This window comes from Pseudochaenichthys georgianus, chromosome 8 (assembly GCF_902827115.2).
Source record: "Pseudochaenichthys georgianus chromosome 8, fPseGeo1.2, whole genome shotgun sequence".
NCBI classification, from domain to species: domain Eukaryota; kingdom Metazoa; phylum Chordata; class Actinopteri; order Perciformes; family Channichthyidae; genus Pseudochaenichthys; species Pseudochaenichthys georgianus.
The window spans coordinates 26695487-26712147 of record NC_047510.2 but is presented as its reverse complement, the minus strand read 5'-3'; the positions used below and the strand labels follow the sequence as shown (position 1 = coordinate 26712147).

General features: G+C 41.2%; 2 protein-coding genes across 3 annotated transcripts in view; one reads left to right on the top strand and one right to left on the bottom strand.

Annotated features, from left to right (window-relative positions):
- The window catches only part of cacna1aa (calcium channel, voltage-dependent, P/Q type, alpha 1A subunit, a), an 86474-nt gene extending 78275 nt beyond the window's left edge, over nucleotides 1-8199 (bottom strand). Inside the window, 1 exon segment of the mRNA XM_071204064.1 lies at nucleotides 6477-8199. Within this exon segment, the coding sequence (XP_071060165.1) occupies nucleotides 6477-6795 (319 nt within the window). The 5' untranslated portion in view covers nucleotides 6796-8199.
- Nucleotides 8200-14440: 6241 nt separating this feature from the next.
- Nucleotides 14441-16661, top strand: alkbh7 (alkB homolog 7). Of its 2 annotated transcripts, none has more exons than XM_034089372.2 (4): nucleotides 14441-14745; nucleotides 15506-15679; nucleotides 15843-15967; nucleotides 16081-16661. In XM_034089372.2, the coding sequence occupies exons 1-4, from the start codon at nucleotides 14575-14577 to the stop codon at nucleotides 16199-16201; spliced, it is 591 nt and encodes a 196-aa protein (XP_033945263.1). In that variant the 5' UTR covers nucleotides 14441-14574; the 3' UTR covers nucleotides 16202-16661. The 2 variants fall into 2 exon arrangements, with proteins under 2 accessions (XP_033945263.1, XP_033945262.1); XM_034089371.2 differs by having other exon boundaries at nucleotides 14444-14847.

The window sequence follows — 16661 nt, the reverse complement described above, 5'->3', positions numbered from 1 at the left end:
TAAGTCTGTGTAGTTATCAGCTGACAGTTGCAAGCTGGAGAAAGGCCAATACATAATTTAGATTCTGCAGTGAACGTAGATCACTGACTCTCCACATCCACCCAAAATCACCAAGGTCTCTCTCGCTCTGTTCCTGGGTGTGTCTCACTTTCTCCCCGTCTGTCTCTCGTCATCACTTTTACAGTATACTGAGGCTATGTATGTCTGTGGACCTGAATCACATTATTGTAAAGGAAGTGAGAACCCTCAGTATGCTATGATGGCCTGCTCAGGTTCACACTACGAATGTGAAACAACAACCGGAATGACTTACAACTGAAACACATTTTAGTACTCCCCGGGCAATTTGTTGACACAATCTGTAATTAACGCAACAATCGTTACACAAACCTGCACGTCAGGAAGTGTAGGAAAGGTCAGAAATATAGGATTCACACATCTGCGGATATTTCAGCACACGTTCTGGTAATGTAACTTAAGGATCACATCTGGAGACCAGTCTGCTAACAAGTGTGTTTTATCAAATGTATTTTATATTAAAGGGGCCCTATTGTGCTTTTGGGGTTTCCTCATTCCTGTAGTGTTTTATATAAGTTTGTGTGCATGTAAATGGTCTGCAAAGACTACAATCCCAAAGTTCACGCCAGAGGGAGTTTCTCTCCCACACAGAGGGTGAACGGCAGCACAATAAGTATGAGAAAAATAAATAACTTTTGGAACATTAAAGCATGTCATAGTAGAGAGACATAATACAAATGTATGAATCTGAAAAAGGAGCATAATAGGGCCCATTTCAAGACACAGAAGGGGGGTTAACTACTCAGTGAAACAGCTGAGATGAAACATATATTGAATGGTCATTTGATTTATCATTGATTCTGGGTCGTGTGGATCCGATAGCGAACTTAGACATGAAGGCACATGACTCACTCAGCACACACACACACACACACACACACACACACACACACACACACACACACACACACACACACACACACACACACACACACACACACACACACACACACACACACACACACACACACACACACACACACACACACACACACACACACACACACACACCTACACACCTACAGTTTATATGCTGATCATTGGTTATAATACAACGCTTTATCTCATTTAACATGCTATGATTAGGAAAGTGTGGTTATTTATGAAACCCATTTATTGTATTATATTATTTCTTATTGAGCTCATAACTATAGATAGCTCGAACATATATCGACTTCCTCTCTAATTACACAGCACAGGAAACACACTGACGACACAGGCAACACCATATGGTGTGTGTATTCCATGAGGTTTGGGATGAATATTAGAGTTTGTTTATGTGGGTTCATGCTTGCAGGTGAACAAATGTGTGTTCTGCAGATGGGCATATTTTTTACTTAGCTGCCATCTCATACAAATCTACACAGAAACAAACAACAGAATACATAGAAAACCATATGCAGGGCTTCATGGATTACATTTACTCCTGTATGGATTTGAAAAGGACAAATAGACATTCAGGGTCAAAGGTTAGTGGGGAATTTATTTCTAATGTCAGATAGGATCCAGTTTCAACTTTCCCTCAGCACGCAACATGATATGTTACTGCTGAGCACATGATAAGGACACTAGCACAAATACAATTCTTGTTTGACACTACTATTCTGTGCAATAGTTCTGGGGCATGAATTCTCGGGTGATTTGATATTATGGTCCACTCTCTCACAAAACAACAATTACATGGGATTCAATATAAAACAATATGGCTGTTATGTAAATGTACAAAACCATAAGACAACATGCACATAATTATATGCACAAGGATAACACATTATGCTAAATACCGTAACATTGAGTTATAAACTGAATAACTTGAAGCTAGTCCTTTTTAAGGAAAATGTTGCATGTTGGGTGTTATTTTAGTAACCTGAGTTCCACCGTTAGTAAGTTAGTTTGCGATTTTCAATAGTTACGTCCTTGTAAATACAGCCACATGGCCTCATTTACGTCCTTTAACTGGAATAAGTTAGCTTTTAGTTTATTTTGGTCGACCTAGATGCTAACGTTAGCTGTAGGCTACTCACTGCTCGTTGACTGCTCCTGCCAAAAGCATTACCGAAACGCCGCCTTGTTTTTTCGGAATAAAGACGTTTCGAGGCAGGTGGCAGTCACTCACGTGCACACGGACTGAAGACGTTACTTGTGGACGGAAGCACGCAAAGAGATTTACCGTAAATGAACAAAAGTGGCTGTTGTGTTGCGGGTCAAAAACATAACATCCAGGGCTATGATTAAGGATGAATATAATTACATTCTATGAAAGTACCTTTATTCTAATGCATGCAAACATTCTAAGGTTGGATAACCACTATGCTCTGTTTGTGTAGTTCAGTTTGTTACACATCCAGTTATTTATTATATTCCACAAGACACTATTTGCCTACCACTTGTTCCCAATAAGAAAATGTCACAGTAGCACCCTGAACTCTGTAATTCTAATTAAACAACCAAATATCTGTCTATTGTAAATGTGGATGTTAGAGAATGGTTATTTATATGGCACTCCCATGGGTCCAGACTGTTCACAACTAAATAAAGCCGCAGGTCATAATTCTGCTGAATAGTGAATCCACTGACACTTATGCATCTGGTGAATCAAAACACTGTGTTAATGACTATTCAGTGAAACATCGGTCAGTTCAATTAAATGCACTTCTGTTCTAATGAATGAATCCTCCTAAGCATTTTAATAAACTATACCAATCATATTTCTGCCCTTTTCTACATTGCGTTACATTAATATTTACATTAACCTTTCCCAATGAATGGTCGGAGAAGGACATTGAATGAGGGTTTACCAGTATGACCCTGCCTTTTTATTGTTTCTGCAATATGATAACATATAAATATCATTTATTTATGCCGATGCATTATCTGTGGTGGGGACATTTCAATGGTGGATTTCAGAGGGCTACTCTTTTACTCCAAAATGAAAAAAGGGTGGTTAAACTAGATAAAGGGCTTTGGTTGAGGTTAATATTACCAATTGATTGGAAAATCTACTTTCACTCAATCTAGTATACATTTTCTGTCAATTATATGGATGTGCAGCATATCAAATCACATCACAGTGTCCACAGTGAGGTCTGGTGTTACCTGAAATTAACCTATGATTGTTAGGGGAATCATCACCTTCTGCAGAGTGAGGACTACCTCAAGCGTGTCAAGCTTTTAGTACATTAGATAATTTAGATGAACCTAATCCATTCAACAGGCAATTAAACAGGAATCAGGCAGATATAACTCAATCCTTAACATACAAATGGGTGATTTAATACAGTGTTTTTAATGAGACTTTTACTGAAAGAGTTTCAAAGGATGCTGTGGGTTTTTGTCTTTGGAATATCGATTGAAGTAGGTTATGAAAAATCTCAAAATAGCATTTCATCATGAAGGTTATTTTGTTCCCTATAGCCTCAGCTTGGTTAGATTCCCCACATTAGGCCACACAATAACGTCAACTGTATCTCAAACGTACTCAAGATTGCCCACAATAGACAAGGTTACACAGAGAATGGACAGTGTAATGTGAATGAATTCTCTGGTGAAGGGGATAAAATGCTGTTCAAGCCACACCATGCAATTTATTACAATCCTATAAACAACAACACCACAAAGCACAGCTTCAGAAATTACAGATAAATTGAATCAATAACACCCTGACACAATCTCAGCAAATATTGAACATTATAAGCCTCACAAAGGGAAGAGTTATTGCCGAGCTAATGTGTTGGATTACATTAGATCAAACTGGTGTTCATGTTTTTTCTTCAAACACCGCTGGTGTTGAGACTATTATCTGAAAGACGTTTATTATCACGAATGGATACATAAGAGCAACTTCAGAAAGATCTATAATCTGAAACCCTCCTCTCGACCAATCATGAAGTCACGACAAACCAACCTGCTTGTGTCAAGCAAATAGAATAACACATGTGTAATGCACCAAGCATTCGTATGTCTTGCTATCAACAGTTTAACACGTTCAGCTATTTGAAGACTTGTGATTAACCTAACAATTGTATTCATTGTACAGCTTTCACTGTACAACTTATTTCTTTTGTACTTCTGTTCATGTTCACACTTATTCCTTACATAAAGAAGTTAATATATTTACTGTAGTTTAGCTTTATTCTTTGGCCTTCCTGCCTTCACCAGACCTGTCATCAAAGGGCTATGGACATTCACTATGCTGCCAAATAAACATGGGGAAAAAGGAAAAGTATTGAGTGGGATCAGCTATATGACAGTTTGTGCAGTGAGGCATGGAATTTCTTTCCCAACAGACCAGCTGTCATATAGGAAAGGCACAGGTGTTACTAATAACATGAACAATGGCACAGTGCTATTCATGTGTCGCTGAAAGCTGTGACATTGTGACAGTGAGTCAGCCTGCACGTTACCAAGAACCAGAAACTGGAATTCAGCCATGATTGTTTTTTCTTATTTACAAAGTGGCTTTTCCAACCATGTCAAAATGTCCTCTTTAAAAAATAGGTAAATTGCAACTTGCCACTCAAAGAAAAGTTGTTTGAACTTTAACCAAACAACTTGAGCCACTGTAGAAAGTATTTATTTCAAAGGCCAATACAAGAACATCTATACTTTCCTTTGCATTCCCTCGTGCCTTACATGTTGGATCAAGTTACCAGGAGACCCACCAATTATTTTCACTAATGTTATTCTTTCTCTATTTTGTTATTAGCACAGTCAAGGTGGAAATCATTGCAACATGAGTTAGTTGCAAGAGTTTTATCAAGATAAAAACACTTTTAGTGCTGAAACACATCCTGACTAATAACCAAAGTAACACGCAGATCCCCAAATGCTTTGTCAAAAGTAATCAATCCTATGAGAACATTATACAAATTACTACTTCCATTCAAAAATAAATGTACTGCTTTGAGACTGCAGTTAGAGTTATCTGTCATTTAGATGGTGAATAGACATGATTCAGAGGCACTATAAGTAGCTCCTGCATTTCACCAGAGCAGCCCAATTAGTGTGTTATGTCAAGCATCAGCATGGATCAATACAATCATTACTGCAATTTCCCCTCTTGTCATTAACACTCACACAGAAACTTACTTCCACATTTGCATGCACTCACACAGACATACACAAATCCTGCAAATGGAAATGCTTAAATCACTTTCTGTGTTCTCCCCCCCGAATGGTGCAATACGTGCTGGTGTATGTTCATGAAAGATGGAAAAACAGGGAATTGCTTGAAATGTAACGCTGTCACGCTTAGCGGTTGTAGTACATGCATGCACGTTGTAGTACATGCATACACGCACGCACAGTTTGAAATGGTGGCACATTCATATAGTGACACCTGCAGCTTGGGTGATTAAGAGGTGGCTCAAAAGTGGGGGACAAATTAAATACTGTGTCAATGCACAAGTTAATATCCTACCATACTCACACTCATACACCTGTCTCTCTCTCCCTCTCTCCCCCCTCTCTCTCTCTCTCTCTCTCTCATACACACGCACACACACACACACACACACACACACACACACACACACACACACACACACACACACACACACACACACACACACACACACACACACACACACACACACACACACACACACACACACACCATATCTTGAAAGACACCTGTATCATGCTGATATGGTAGCTGTTATGTGCATCACTGCAAGGAAGGACACACATCACACACAGACACACACACACACACACACACACACACACACACACACACACACACACACACACACACACACACACACACACACACACACACACACACACACACACACACACACACACACACACACACACACACACACACACACACACACACACACACACACACACACACACACACCATCATTGTGGATGCTTATTTGTATCTCTCTCTCTAGGTCTCTCCCTCCTTTCCTTCTTTCCTCCCCTCCCCCTCTCTCTCCTACTTCTCTATGGCAGCGCTAGGCCTTTACTGCACATGCTGACATCAGCAACCAGCAGCGCCCCACACCCCTCTGCATCCCACCCCCTAAAAACTACCACCACCACCACACATACACAGGAAGTGTATATCAAGCAGTTCCCTCGCGACTGTGACGTGAACTTACTAACAAATGTGATTGATGGTGATCAACAGCCTCGTAAAAGAGGCTGCTGGTTCATGCCCCCTCCTGTTAATTAACTATAAATTACACTTCCAGCTTTCCCTCTGTCACCTTCTGTAATATATCTCACACAGGCTTGCATTGATGCATTTACACCTTTGTTATGATGACTTTAACTAATGGCTTAAGAAAACATGTGAATCATCCAATCAGACACTGTCTGCACATAGCTGATCCTCCAGCAGGGCCTACATTATCAGCTTTTACTCACTGTACCAGGTAAAGGATATGGCCATTCGGTGATCTTTTTGGCGTATTTTCTGACGAAGTTATCCTCACTGAAAATGAACAGCGAGCGGTTGACAGTGAAACAGTTCTGGCGCACGGGGATGGGGTTATAGAGGGCCATAGTCCGGGCTCTCTGCGCCATAGACTGCTTATACACTCTCTGGACCCCGGGCCCTCCGGGTGCACCGTGGCCATGGCCGTGTCCGTGTCCATGAGCGTGTCCGTGGGGTCCTCCTTGCCTGCTACCACCGCGGCCACCCTGACCCCCTCCGCCTGGCCCTCCGCCATACCTGGCCGGTACCTCATCTCCAAACCGCGCCATTCTCTGGACACCGAAATCCAATCTTCACGAAGCAGCGGAGAAGGAGACCAATGCTCAGCTGTGCAGCCACACAACATTACATCCCATCTGGATCGGAACGTCTCATATGCACAACGGGTTGTCTTGTTGGTCTAATGCTGAACACCTGCACCCGGCGAGCAGTTATATGATGCTTTTAGCAGACGAGGACGCCCATGTACTGTCTCCTTCTCGGTGCGTCTCTGCCAACGGCCAATTGTGGGTGTGAGGAAATGAAATGTGCGGTCGTTTGGCTGACTGGTTGCACTGTGGGGTAGTGCTGTGGGGTGTCTCAGTCTAAGTCGGTTCTTATGTCCGTATGAAGCAGGATTCGCCCCCAACATGAAATCATGGGGAGACTGTAGCGACTTAACATGAATGTTTCATGTTCTCCATGGTTCATGCCTGTGTCAGAGCGCACCGCAGCCTCCTGCACCTTTTTGCACGATTTATTCCTTTACTCTCATAACAGCGTGTAATCGAAATGTAAACGCCTTTAATATCACACAGGCCTCAATAAATCTGATTTCGATTATAAATCTGAAAATAATTAACAGCCTAGAGCTACGGCCGTCACTAGCGTCCAACTTAGCATTTTAGAAACAGAGACTTAAAAGGCATCGAAAAGGGAAAAAGCCTATTATTTATTTATTTAAAACATCCGCAATGTTTGGCACAGTGTGGCAATAATGGGGCTCCCGCCACCTTACAGTTGTTTTACTAGTGCGCTCTGACAAGCCTTGATACCAGGATATTGTGACATTTGTTATTAATGCGTATTATTCAGACTAGACAATCTCGAAGAGAAAGGTGAAAGAAAAATACCGTTTTCCTTTGAAATATCAGTGTCATTGCTGTCGAGCGTTGAAGATCAAATAATGTTCTCAAACGAATTCAATAACATCCTCCTTCGTTGCATCCATCATCTTCTCTCCGTCACCTGCGCGGCCATCCAGAAGCTGAGAAAGGGACACACGGACCGCGTCGTCAAAGACAAGGGTATGCCGGCCGCTTCTCCGCCGTCTTACACCCTCTCATGATCTTGGTTTGGCTGTTCGAGGTGCAGTAGTGCCGAGAATGTCCCTGACCATACCCGCCCCGAAAAGTCTACCTTCGTCCGCACTGATAAGCCCAAATGTCCTGGCAGAGCGTCTTTTCTCTCTCTCTCTCATTGGAGTAGGGTAGAGCGTTCCTCACGGCCTCCTCGCTCGTCGTCCAGCAGCCCCAAGGGGAGGAGGAGGAGGGACAGACGGACGGACGGACAGATGGATCGGTGAATGGATGAAGAAAAAAATGAAAAGGGAGGGGACCGGCTGTTTTTTTGGAATTATAGCCGGTGTCTGCCTATAAATCAAATAAGTCGCACCGCGCACAAAATCGCTGTGTGTGAACTATAATGTGAGCCTGCTCGGTTCTGCAGCCGCAGCACATGACGCACGCAGCCTGTCCAACTTCCAGACGTATGTCACGCAGGGAAGCATCGACATAGCCTGTTTATTTTAAGGTGCTTCAGGCTGCAGCCCTGACCAGTTGGACGGTACCTCTCAAGCAGCCCAACTCATATGTAGTATCTCAGATAATGCGTAAAAGAGCCTATTGGCGTAGAGGGTGAGGTGACAACTATGTGACTGTGTTTCTCATTTCCGTCCACCTCTGTATGAGTGGATACTTCATAAAGACCTAATAAGAATGCTCATTATAGCCAGATGCGCGTGTGACGGAGATGAGGGGTGTTGGCATCATGCAGCTTGTGCAAAGATACAGCTGCAACCAAAGCTCACAATGACTGCGCGCACACGGGCGCGTGAGAGAGTCTGCGTGTGTTTGTGGGAAGGTGGAGGGGGAGGCTATTCTTAGCAACAGACATTTGGAAATTAATGGACGAAGAGAGCTCTCTCCTCCCTCCCTCCCCCCGAAACAAAGTCAAGGATGTTCTTCCCTGCTCTCCTCTCCTCTCCTCTGCTCTCCTCTCCTCTCCTCTCCTCTCCTCTCCTCTCCTCTCCTCTCCTCTCCTCTCCTCTCCTCTCCTCTCCTCTCTTCCCCTCTCCTCTCCTCTCCTCTCCTCTCCTCTCTCCTCAGGGCTTTTCTTATGGCTTCAAAACACGGGAGCCAAGGTGCGACAATATGTGTCATAGGTACAAATATTGTCAATGACAAAGTGAAGAGACAAAATGTCGATATATTATAAGATCTGCAATCCCTTTAAGACAAGTTTTTACCCCAAAGAAATTCAATACACTAATTCTATGCCCAACACTGCAATGTTAATGGTGAAACAAATTCAGTTTTAGTATGAATAACTATTGTCTTTGACTGAAGGGAAGCCTTTATTGGGGCTGTTCATTGAGAGTGATTTCAAAGACTGGTCTTATATTCAATGAATGTCATGAGGGACTCAGTAAACTGGTGCCACGTTACCCTAACCCCTGTATGTGGGGGGGAAGGCAGCAGCACAACATCTTAATACGACATTCTTTTACTCTATTATGTGACCTAATTGATTGACTCCAGTAAATATCCGCCTCAGTGAATGGGAAATGGTCATACATACAGATTTAAGGATGACCGGGAGAATTAATCTACCCCTTTGAAGACATTGAATTAGTAAAGTAACATTACACGTGCAAACGCCAATCAATAACAGCACGACCTTAAATGTCTATTCGATATGTTAGAAAGGGATCGTTTTTCCTTGTGTCCTTTAGCAAGGCTTCCTGCTGTGAGAGTTAGGCTGACCCCGCCACAAGGGCATGAAGGAGAGAGAGAGAAAATCAGGCTGATAGATAGATAGATAGATAGATAGATAGATAGATAGATAGATAGATAGATAGATAGATAGATAGATAGATAGATAGATAGATAGCAATGTCTAATGTTGATATCATTCTAAGGCCCATGGACAGCACCAACATCAGCACACATTCCATAATGTGCTATCAGGACCATGGAGAGCGCCTTAACAAGACATTTGAGGCTTTTGGGGGGGTTTCCCTGTCCTGTAGTGTTATAGGTTTTTGAGCATTCAAACATAAGCTTATAAACCCAAAGAAACGCATTAGAAACAAAGAACAAATCATTATGAGATGTATAATTTGCAAAGAAATGCACAAACCTGTGTCTATGTAATAATTATATGATGCCTTATTAGTCCATTTATTGAACATGTCAGAAACAAAACAAACAATAATTATAATAATAATTCAATCAAAGAGAAGCAGAACAACAACAACAAAATGTTCAAGGTACAAAAAGACAACAAATAAAATAAATGCTCAAATAGTCTCTTGTCATGTTCAACAGGGGCAAGAAGAAGCATACACACTTTTCTGGTCCTACCCCCTCTACATTTTTGTTGAAAATAAAATATTAGGTCAACGTCATCAGCATCCATGATATTGGATTGATTGTTTTTAAACCAATATGTTCTTATGTACAAAACAACCAAAAAGATGTAATTATGCCTTACAGTTTGAATAGTTCATATTATCCATACGAATGATGCGATGTGTTCAAACAGCGGATGCAGTTTGTTACACACCGTCTCATCTCAGCTCTCGGAAAAATCTGCAAAAGTAAAAACCTACACAAAATACATGATGCGGTGAGGACTGAATGCATTTCATTTCTGCTTTAAAAAAAATGGTCTTCCAATTTGTTGTGCTGTTGTATCCTGTGTACGTGTGTGTTCACAAAAGTGTGTGTTTATTTTTGGGTGTGATGATCTGTGAAATGATCTATTGCCCTTCAGAGCCGGAGCCTTCTGTCCAAACCTGTTATTCCACACAGCCCGCAGCAGCAGAAGCACTGAGGAGCAGTAGCATGCATTAAACATTGTTACCTCACAAGAACACATACACTGTCTCTATAGAAGACACAGAGATACACGAGCATCTCTGTGTATTTATAGACTTGGCAGAGAAAGATAATGCAACATGATGTAGGCTGCCTGCCTGTTGTACTGCAGTATATTTGTGAGTGTACATTTGTCAAGAACTAAAATGTTCTTTTTTTAAGAAAGGGGTACATAAATGCTTTTTGCAATCAAATACAATTATATGACAACACTTAGGCTTGTCACCATCATTAAAAGAGTTTTATATATTTCGGTGTGACTCAGTGATTTAAGTGATTGCCTTTAGGTAGATTTGGTTTGGATGCTGAAATCTGTGAGTAAGCGGTAGCGTCAACAACCGCATCTTCTTAAATACAATGTCATTATTCTGCTCATATAGATGGATACATGTGCTTCTGATGACTGTTCTCTGCTGTTCTTCCTTCAGATGTTCATATGGTAGGTAGCTGTGAGGCTGGAGCTCTGAGGCGAGGGCCTAAAAAGGAGTGTCGAGACTCAATGATTCATAAGGCTGAATAATTCAATGGCCGAATGCATGTAGAGCACTCCGCCCCTGCTGAACCCGGTCCTCCACAGAACCAATGCAGACTTCCATGTACACCTCTGCAAGGCTGCATCATATACAGCAAAGTATGGTTTGCAGCCATCTTTCAGTAAAGGATATGTGTCAGAAACGCACTAACCATAACTTTCATGTTTACGTAACCAGAGTGAAAAGTAAGGTGAAGATGGAAGTGTCCAACCAGAGAGAATTGGGTCAGATGCTGCATTTGGAGTCTTTATGTGGGGTCTGTGGCACTGAGGCAAACAAATGTAAAAAAAGATTAAAAAAAATGTAAAAAAATGTTTCTAATGAATTCCTTTGAATTATCATGAGATAAAATTGAATTACGTTTTTTTTACAAAGAGCTTAATAGTTGAACAATTATCTTTTAATGTAAAAATCTAAAATAGGTTACAGATGAATTTATAATCTAACTAATTGTGTGTGTGTGTGTGTGCGTGTGTGTGTGTGTGTGTGTGTGTGTGTGTGTTCTTTTACATTACTAAGACCATAGAGGTGCAATAAATCAGCTTATTTATATATTTTTCTGTATTTTAATTAGATAATTTACAAATAACCAACTTTTTAAGATGGACTGGAAAAATAAAAGGCCGTGATATAAAAAAATATCTTTAACACAGCCTCTTATTTTTTTCACTACACCAAAGTTGATACACACACTCAGGTATTGAAACTCTAGACAACATACGAGATAAGGTTTTTTTTTATACTCTGCATTTTCCCTGCTTTTACCCACTGTGAGTGTCCTTAGGACTTAGGTCAACCTCACTGTGAGCTTCACCTAAAAGTGAACTGACTGACTGAGCCTTTCACTGCCATAACATTGCTCGACATTCAATGGAAAGGAAATCCCTTGAGGCAATTTAGCAGAATTACCACAGTTCCTTCTGGAATCACAAAAAGGCTTACCGTTATATGACTTTTTACATATCGGGTAGTACTTCCTAAGAAAAACAGACACTGATGTGTTACATTGGTGCAGTTTCCCTTTAAGACAGGTTCAACACACATACCTTGTGAGCACTGGCTAGTATGTCTGTGGTGATTTCAGTTTAATTGCATGATTCACCAGAAGACATAATGATGCCTCCAGGACACGCTGACCAATGATAATGCAGTGAATCGTAGAAGCTTTAAATGAGTGCACCAACTGGGAATGAGAATACGAGCCCTAAACACTCATCGTGGCTGGATGAGTGTAATGCTGGGGGCAGCAGCATGGCAACCAACAATGAAATGGACATCAGTGTGTGTGTGTGTGTGTGTGTGTGTGTGTGTGTGTGTGTGTGTGTGTGTGTGTGTGTGTGTGTGTGTGTGTGTGTGTGTGTGTGTGTGTTGGAGGGAAGGGGGGGGTATGAGTTAGTTTTATTATGGATGCTCACTGACCGAGACCAACAGCAGGCTCACAGAAGGAGCACTAACAATCCTTGTATGTATGCAGCAGGCGTTTGGAATTGCATGTTACATATTGGCTAATGCTCACATGCTAAAAAGCTAAATGTGAATATGTGAGTATGGTGGATAGACCAATGTGCAAAGAAACCTAAATAAGAACTCCTAAATAATGCTATCTATATAATTATATAGAATGATGCAGATGGAAAAATCGTACGTTTCCTATTTTTCCTTCCCCTGTTTCTCGATCTCCTCCTGGCTCCCTGACAGTTGCCCTTCTTAGATCCGAGCCGTCTGATGCACAATTTAAACATCAGTTTTAGGATCTACAGAGTTCCTGTGAGGGTAGAGGAAGTGTCTCACTCTCCTTGTTTACCCATTTTCCACCGTTCGCCTGTAAACAAAAGATGGAGCAGAACGGAGAGGGAAAGAGAGACAGCAGTAAAGTGTCCTTGGTGGTAAATAGCCTGGTGGTTTTTTCTGGGAGATTCTCTTGTGAGGATGAAGTCACCTCCTAATCTGCTCTCAGAGCTCTCCCTTTCTTTTGATATTGCATTTATTTTTCAATCCTTCAAATGTGTTTCCCATCCCCCTTATTCAGGTACACAGAACATAACGAACACTGTATTATTCATATATGAACTCATGTAAATATGTTTGGATTGATTTCTGTTTATTTTTTCCGTTAATTTCTGTATATTTTGTTCCTGTATTCCCCCCTAAATGTACACATTTTCTTATTTGTTTCAATACACAATCATTTATTTGCGTACTTCTTTATTGTTTGATTATGATAGGGTGTGTTACTCAAGTACGTTGCATAGTGAACAATTCAGTTATCATTAGCTTATGAAATAAAATAATATGATTTGAAACAAATCCCCCTGTACAATGTTTTGCATAACAACAAGCATCCTTGCATAAAGACCGTAGGAAGTGTTTTGTCCACCTGCGTTCACACATTTGTAAGAAACATCACTTGATTTCTAAACGTTTTACTTACTAAGGTTTTCACCAGCTGTTAGCACAGATGGAGTAGATACTAACCTGAGTCTGTTCGCATTCATGAGTCTCCACTTCCCTCCAGTGGTCACAAGGAAGAACTGCAACATCTGCAGTCACTCCTCTCCTCTGTGTGTTCACATCCTAAAGCTATAGGAATCAGAGAGCAAGAAGAAAGGTTGCACTTATGGCGCATTTCCACTGCAGCGGGTAGCCCCGTTTAAGCGTCCTGGACCGTCCTCAAGCGGTAAGTAGGTAGTAAGCTTATTGTAAGGATCATACCTGCATGCACGTCTGGAAGTGCACATATGATATATAAAGCAATAAACCTATGCAAGCTGATTGGAAATTATATCATAATTGATTGTAATTACAATTTGTCCTCATTGTACCTTGCTGTCTGATTGTCTTGCCTTCTCAGGATCATTATACGATATAAGAATATAAGACAATAAGTCTATAGAGAGAATTATCCTTTCTATTTGATTAATCAATACATTAATAGTGTAAGTAATACAAGGCACTTCATACAAAAGCATCCAAGCAAGTCATGCTCCAATTATATTTGATATAAAACAGAATATATAGGATAAATACATGTCCTAAAATATGTCACCTTCCCAAGGTTACTCTATGCCAAAGGGCATAGCGTAATTTAGGTAATATTATATTATTATATATAATATTATATTATTTTTGAGATAGCCATTAATAACATTTATCAAAAATATTTTGCAGACCAATGTATATTTAGTGTGGGGAAAACTAAAAAACATTTATTTTCTACTGACGTTTGGTTCTGAGCGAAGACTACGCCTCCCACAATGCAACGCGTATTCAACATGGCGTCTCACAGAACTGCTTGACTTCTGGCTACAAGACCAAAACAAAGCTGAAGCTAAACAAGACGGTTTAGTGAGTTTATAATAATATAACAGGCAGGAGGATGAAACTGTTGCTGAATGTATTAAAACGAATACACAAACCAGCCGTTTACAGCAGTCAGCCCCGCTGCCGGAGCTCGTCTGCCCGCAGCGGCCTGCTGCCTCTCCGGGATGAGGCTCTCATCGTCGGGTCAAACCCGGAGCTGGTGCAGAGACTCGGGCCACAGGTGGAGGTGAGGACGGGCTTCGTCACTGAGGAGGAGGAGGGGGCTTTCATGCAAGAGCTGGAGCTAGGCCTGAAGAAGAAACGCTACGAATTTGACCATTGGGACGGTGTAAGTACTTCAGAAGTACAAGGATAATAGTTGAGAAGGGTATACTATACACTCATTTCACGTTTGGCTATTCAAAGTGCATAGGAGTTGCAACGCACACCCGTTACATAATTACGATAAATTAAGCTCATGAAGGCTACCGTCTGACATTTTAGAACCTATCAAGAAAATAAAGGACCAGTCCACTTCATCACTTTTGCAGCCTTCTCTCATAGCTATCAAAATATAGACCTTCTCTTGAATCTGTCAGCAACTATATAAAATGTAAAACATTTATTTGTGTAGCCAAATCCTACACCTGTTGATATTTGAATTTTCCTGTTTCCGGTTATAGTTTTTTTGTTATGCAAATCTCTTAATAATAACCCCACTCTGCTGTTCTGGCCTACGTTTGCAGCAATAACAATTAGTAACAATCTACATTAAAACAAGTGCAACACAAGCCTGCAATAGACACATAGTTTCACATTAAAAGCACATCTAATAACTTTGTATGCAAATGTTTCCAGTGACCAACAGCACCAACACAGGCTGTTGAATTAGTTTTGCTCATTATTTCAACAGTTTTGCCATTCACTTACTGCTAACTTAAAGCACCAATGTATTTTAAATGACGGTGAAATAGTCATTTCTGCTGTGTTCCCTTCACCTCATTCAGGCTATTCACGGGTACCGAGAGACTGAGCGAGTGATGTGGGGGGAAAGGTGTGAGGAAGTCTTGAGTCGTGTTCGATCTGGAGCGTTTCCTGAGGGGAGTCCTCTCCTCGGGCCGGTGCACATTCTGGATCTGGACAAGACTGGCTACATCAAGCCTCACATTGACAGTGTCAAGGTTTGTCTTGTTTTTTCTCTGCATTCAGACAAAGAAAACTATCATAAATGTTTAACATTTACAATACCATCAGCACTGTAACAGTTTGATACAACCTTTTGTGTTGGCTCCGCTGTTACCCCATCAGATGTGGTCTTACTGTCGTTCTCTCTGTCTTTCTCAGTTCTGCGGCAGCACCATTGCTGGGTTGAGTCTCCTGTCAGACAGCATCATGCGCTTAGTGAAGGAGGATGATGCCGAAGAATGGCTGGACCTGCTGCTGCCCCGATTCTCCCTCTACATACTGAGGTCCAGCATGTGGTCTACGTATATTGCCATGGAGTTATGTCCTACAGTTGTTAAATCCTGGACTCTGAAAGCACTGTTATTTGTTTCACCCTGCTCTCCTTTCTCCCATACAGGGACCAGGCCAGATATAACTTCACCCACCAGATCCTGAAAGACGAGGAGTCTGTTTTTAACGGACAGAGAGTGCCTCGGCTGCGTCGAATCTCCGTCATCTGTCGGAACCTTCCGGGTTAACAACCACTTCCTCTCAGCTTGGAAATGAACAATACATAACATAAATAAAGAATGATGTCACTGATCACCACTAAGATCTAATATGTACCATAAATGACCAAGTTTTGTTTGGTTAATATATTGATATGATATGCATCTATGGTAAAGTGTCCGGGACATGTATTGCAGTTGAGACACTCTCCATATTGTACAATTGAGAACTATTTATTGGATTGAGTCACAGTACAAAGTACTTAAATGAACCAGCATACTAGCAGTGGTGTTTCACAGCGAGTTCACCTGCGCCACATAGGCTGTCGTTTGAAAACACACTCAATTAAATGTGTGAAATAATTGTTTATATGTTGTTGGTTCTCCATAAGATGGCGGGTTGGCTCCTGTGATTATTCATGTTTTTATGCAGGTGTTCCTCCACTTATGTACAATACAAACTTGTGAATAAATGTAAAGCGAACTTGGA

What these genes read in the sequence shown, in the direction of transcription:
- alkbh7 (XM_034089371.2), top strand. Translation starts at nt 14,575, where the DNA reads ATGAAACTGTTGCTGAATGTATTAAAACGAATACACAAACCAGCCGTT. An exon ending in AATTTGACCATTGGGACGGT is followed by an intron (nt 14,848 to 15,505) that starts GTAAGTACTTCA and finishes CACCTCATTCAG; the next exon opens with GCTATTCACGGGTACCGAGA. An exon ending in TTCTCCCTCTACATACTGAG is followed by an intron (nt 15,968 to 16,080) that starts GTCCAGCATGTG and finishes TCTCCCATACAG; the next exon opens with GGACCAGGCCAGATATAACT.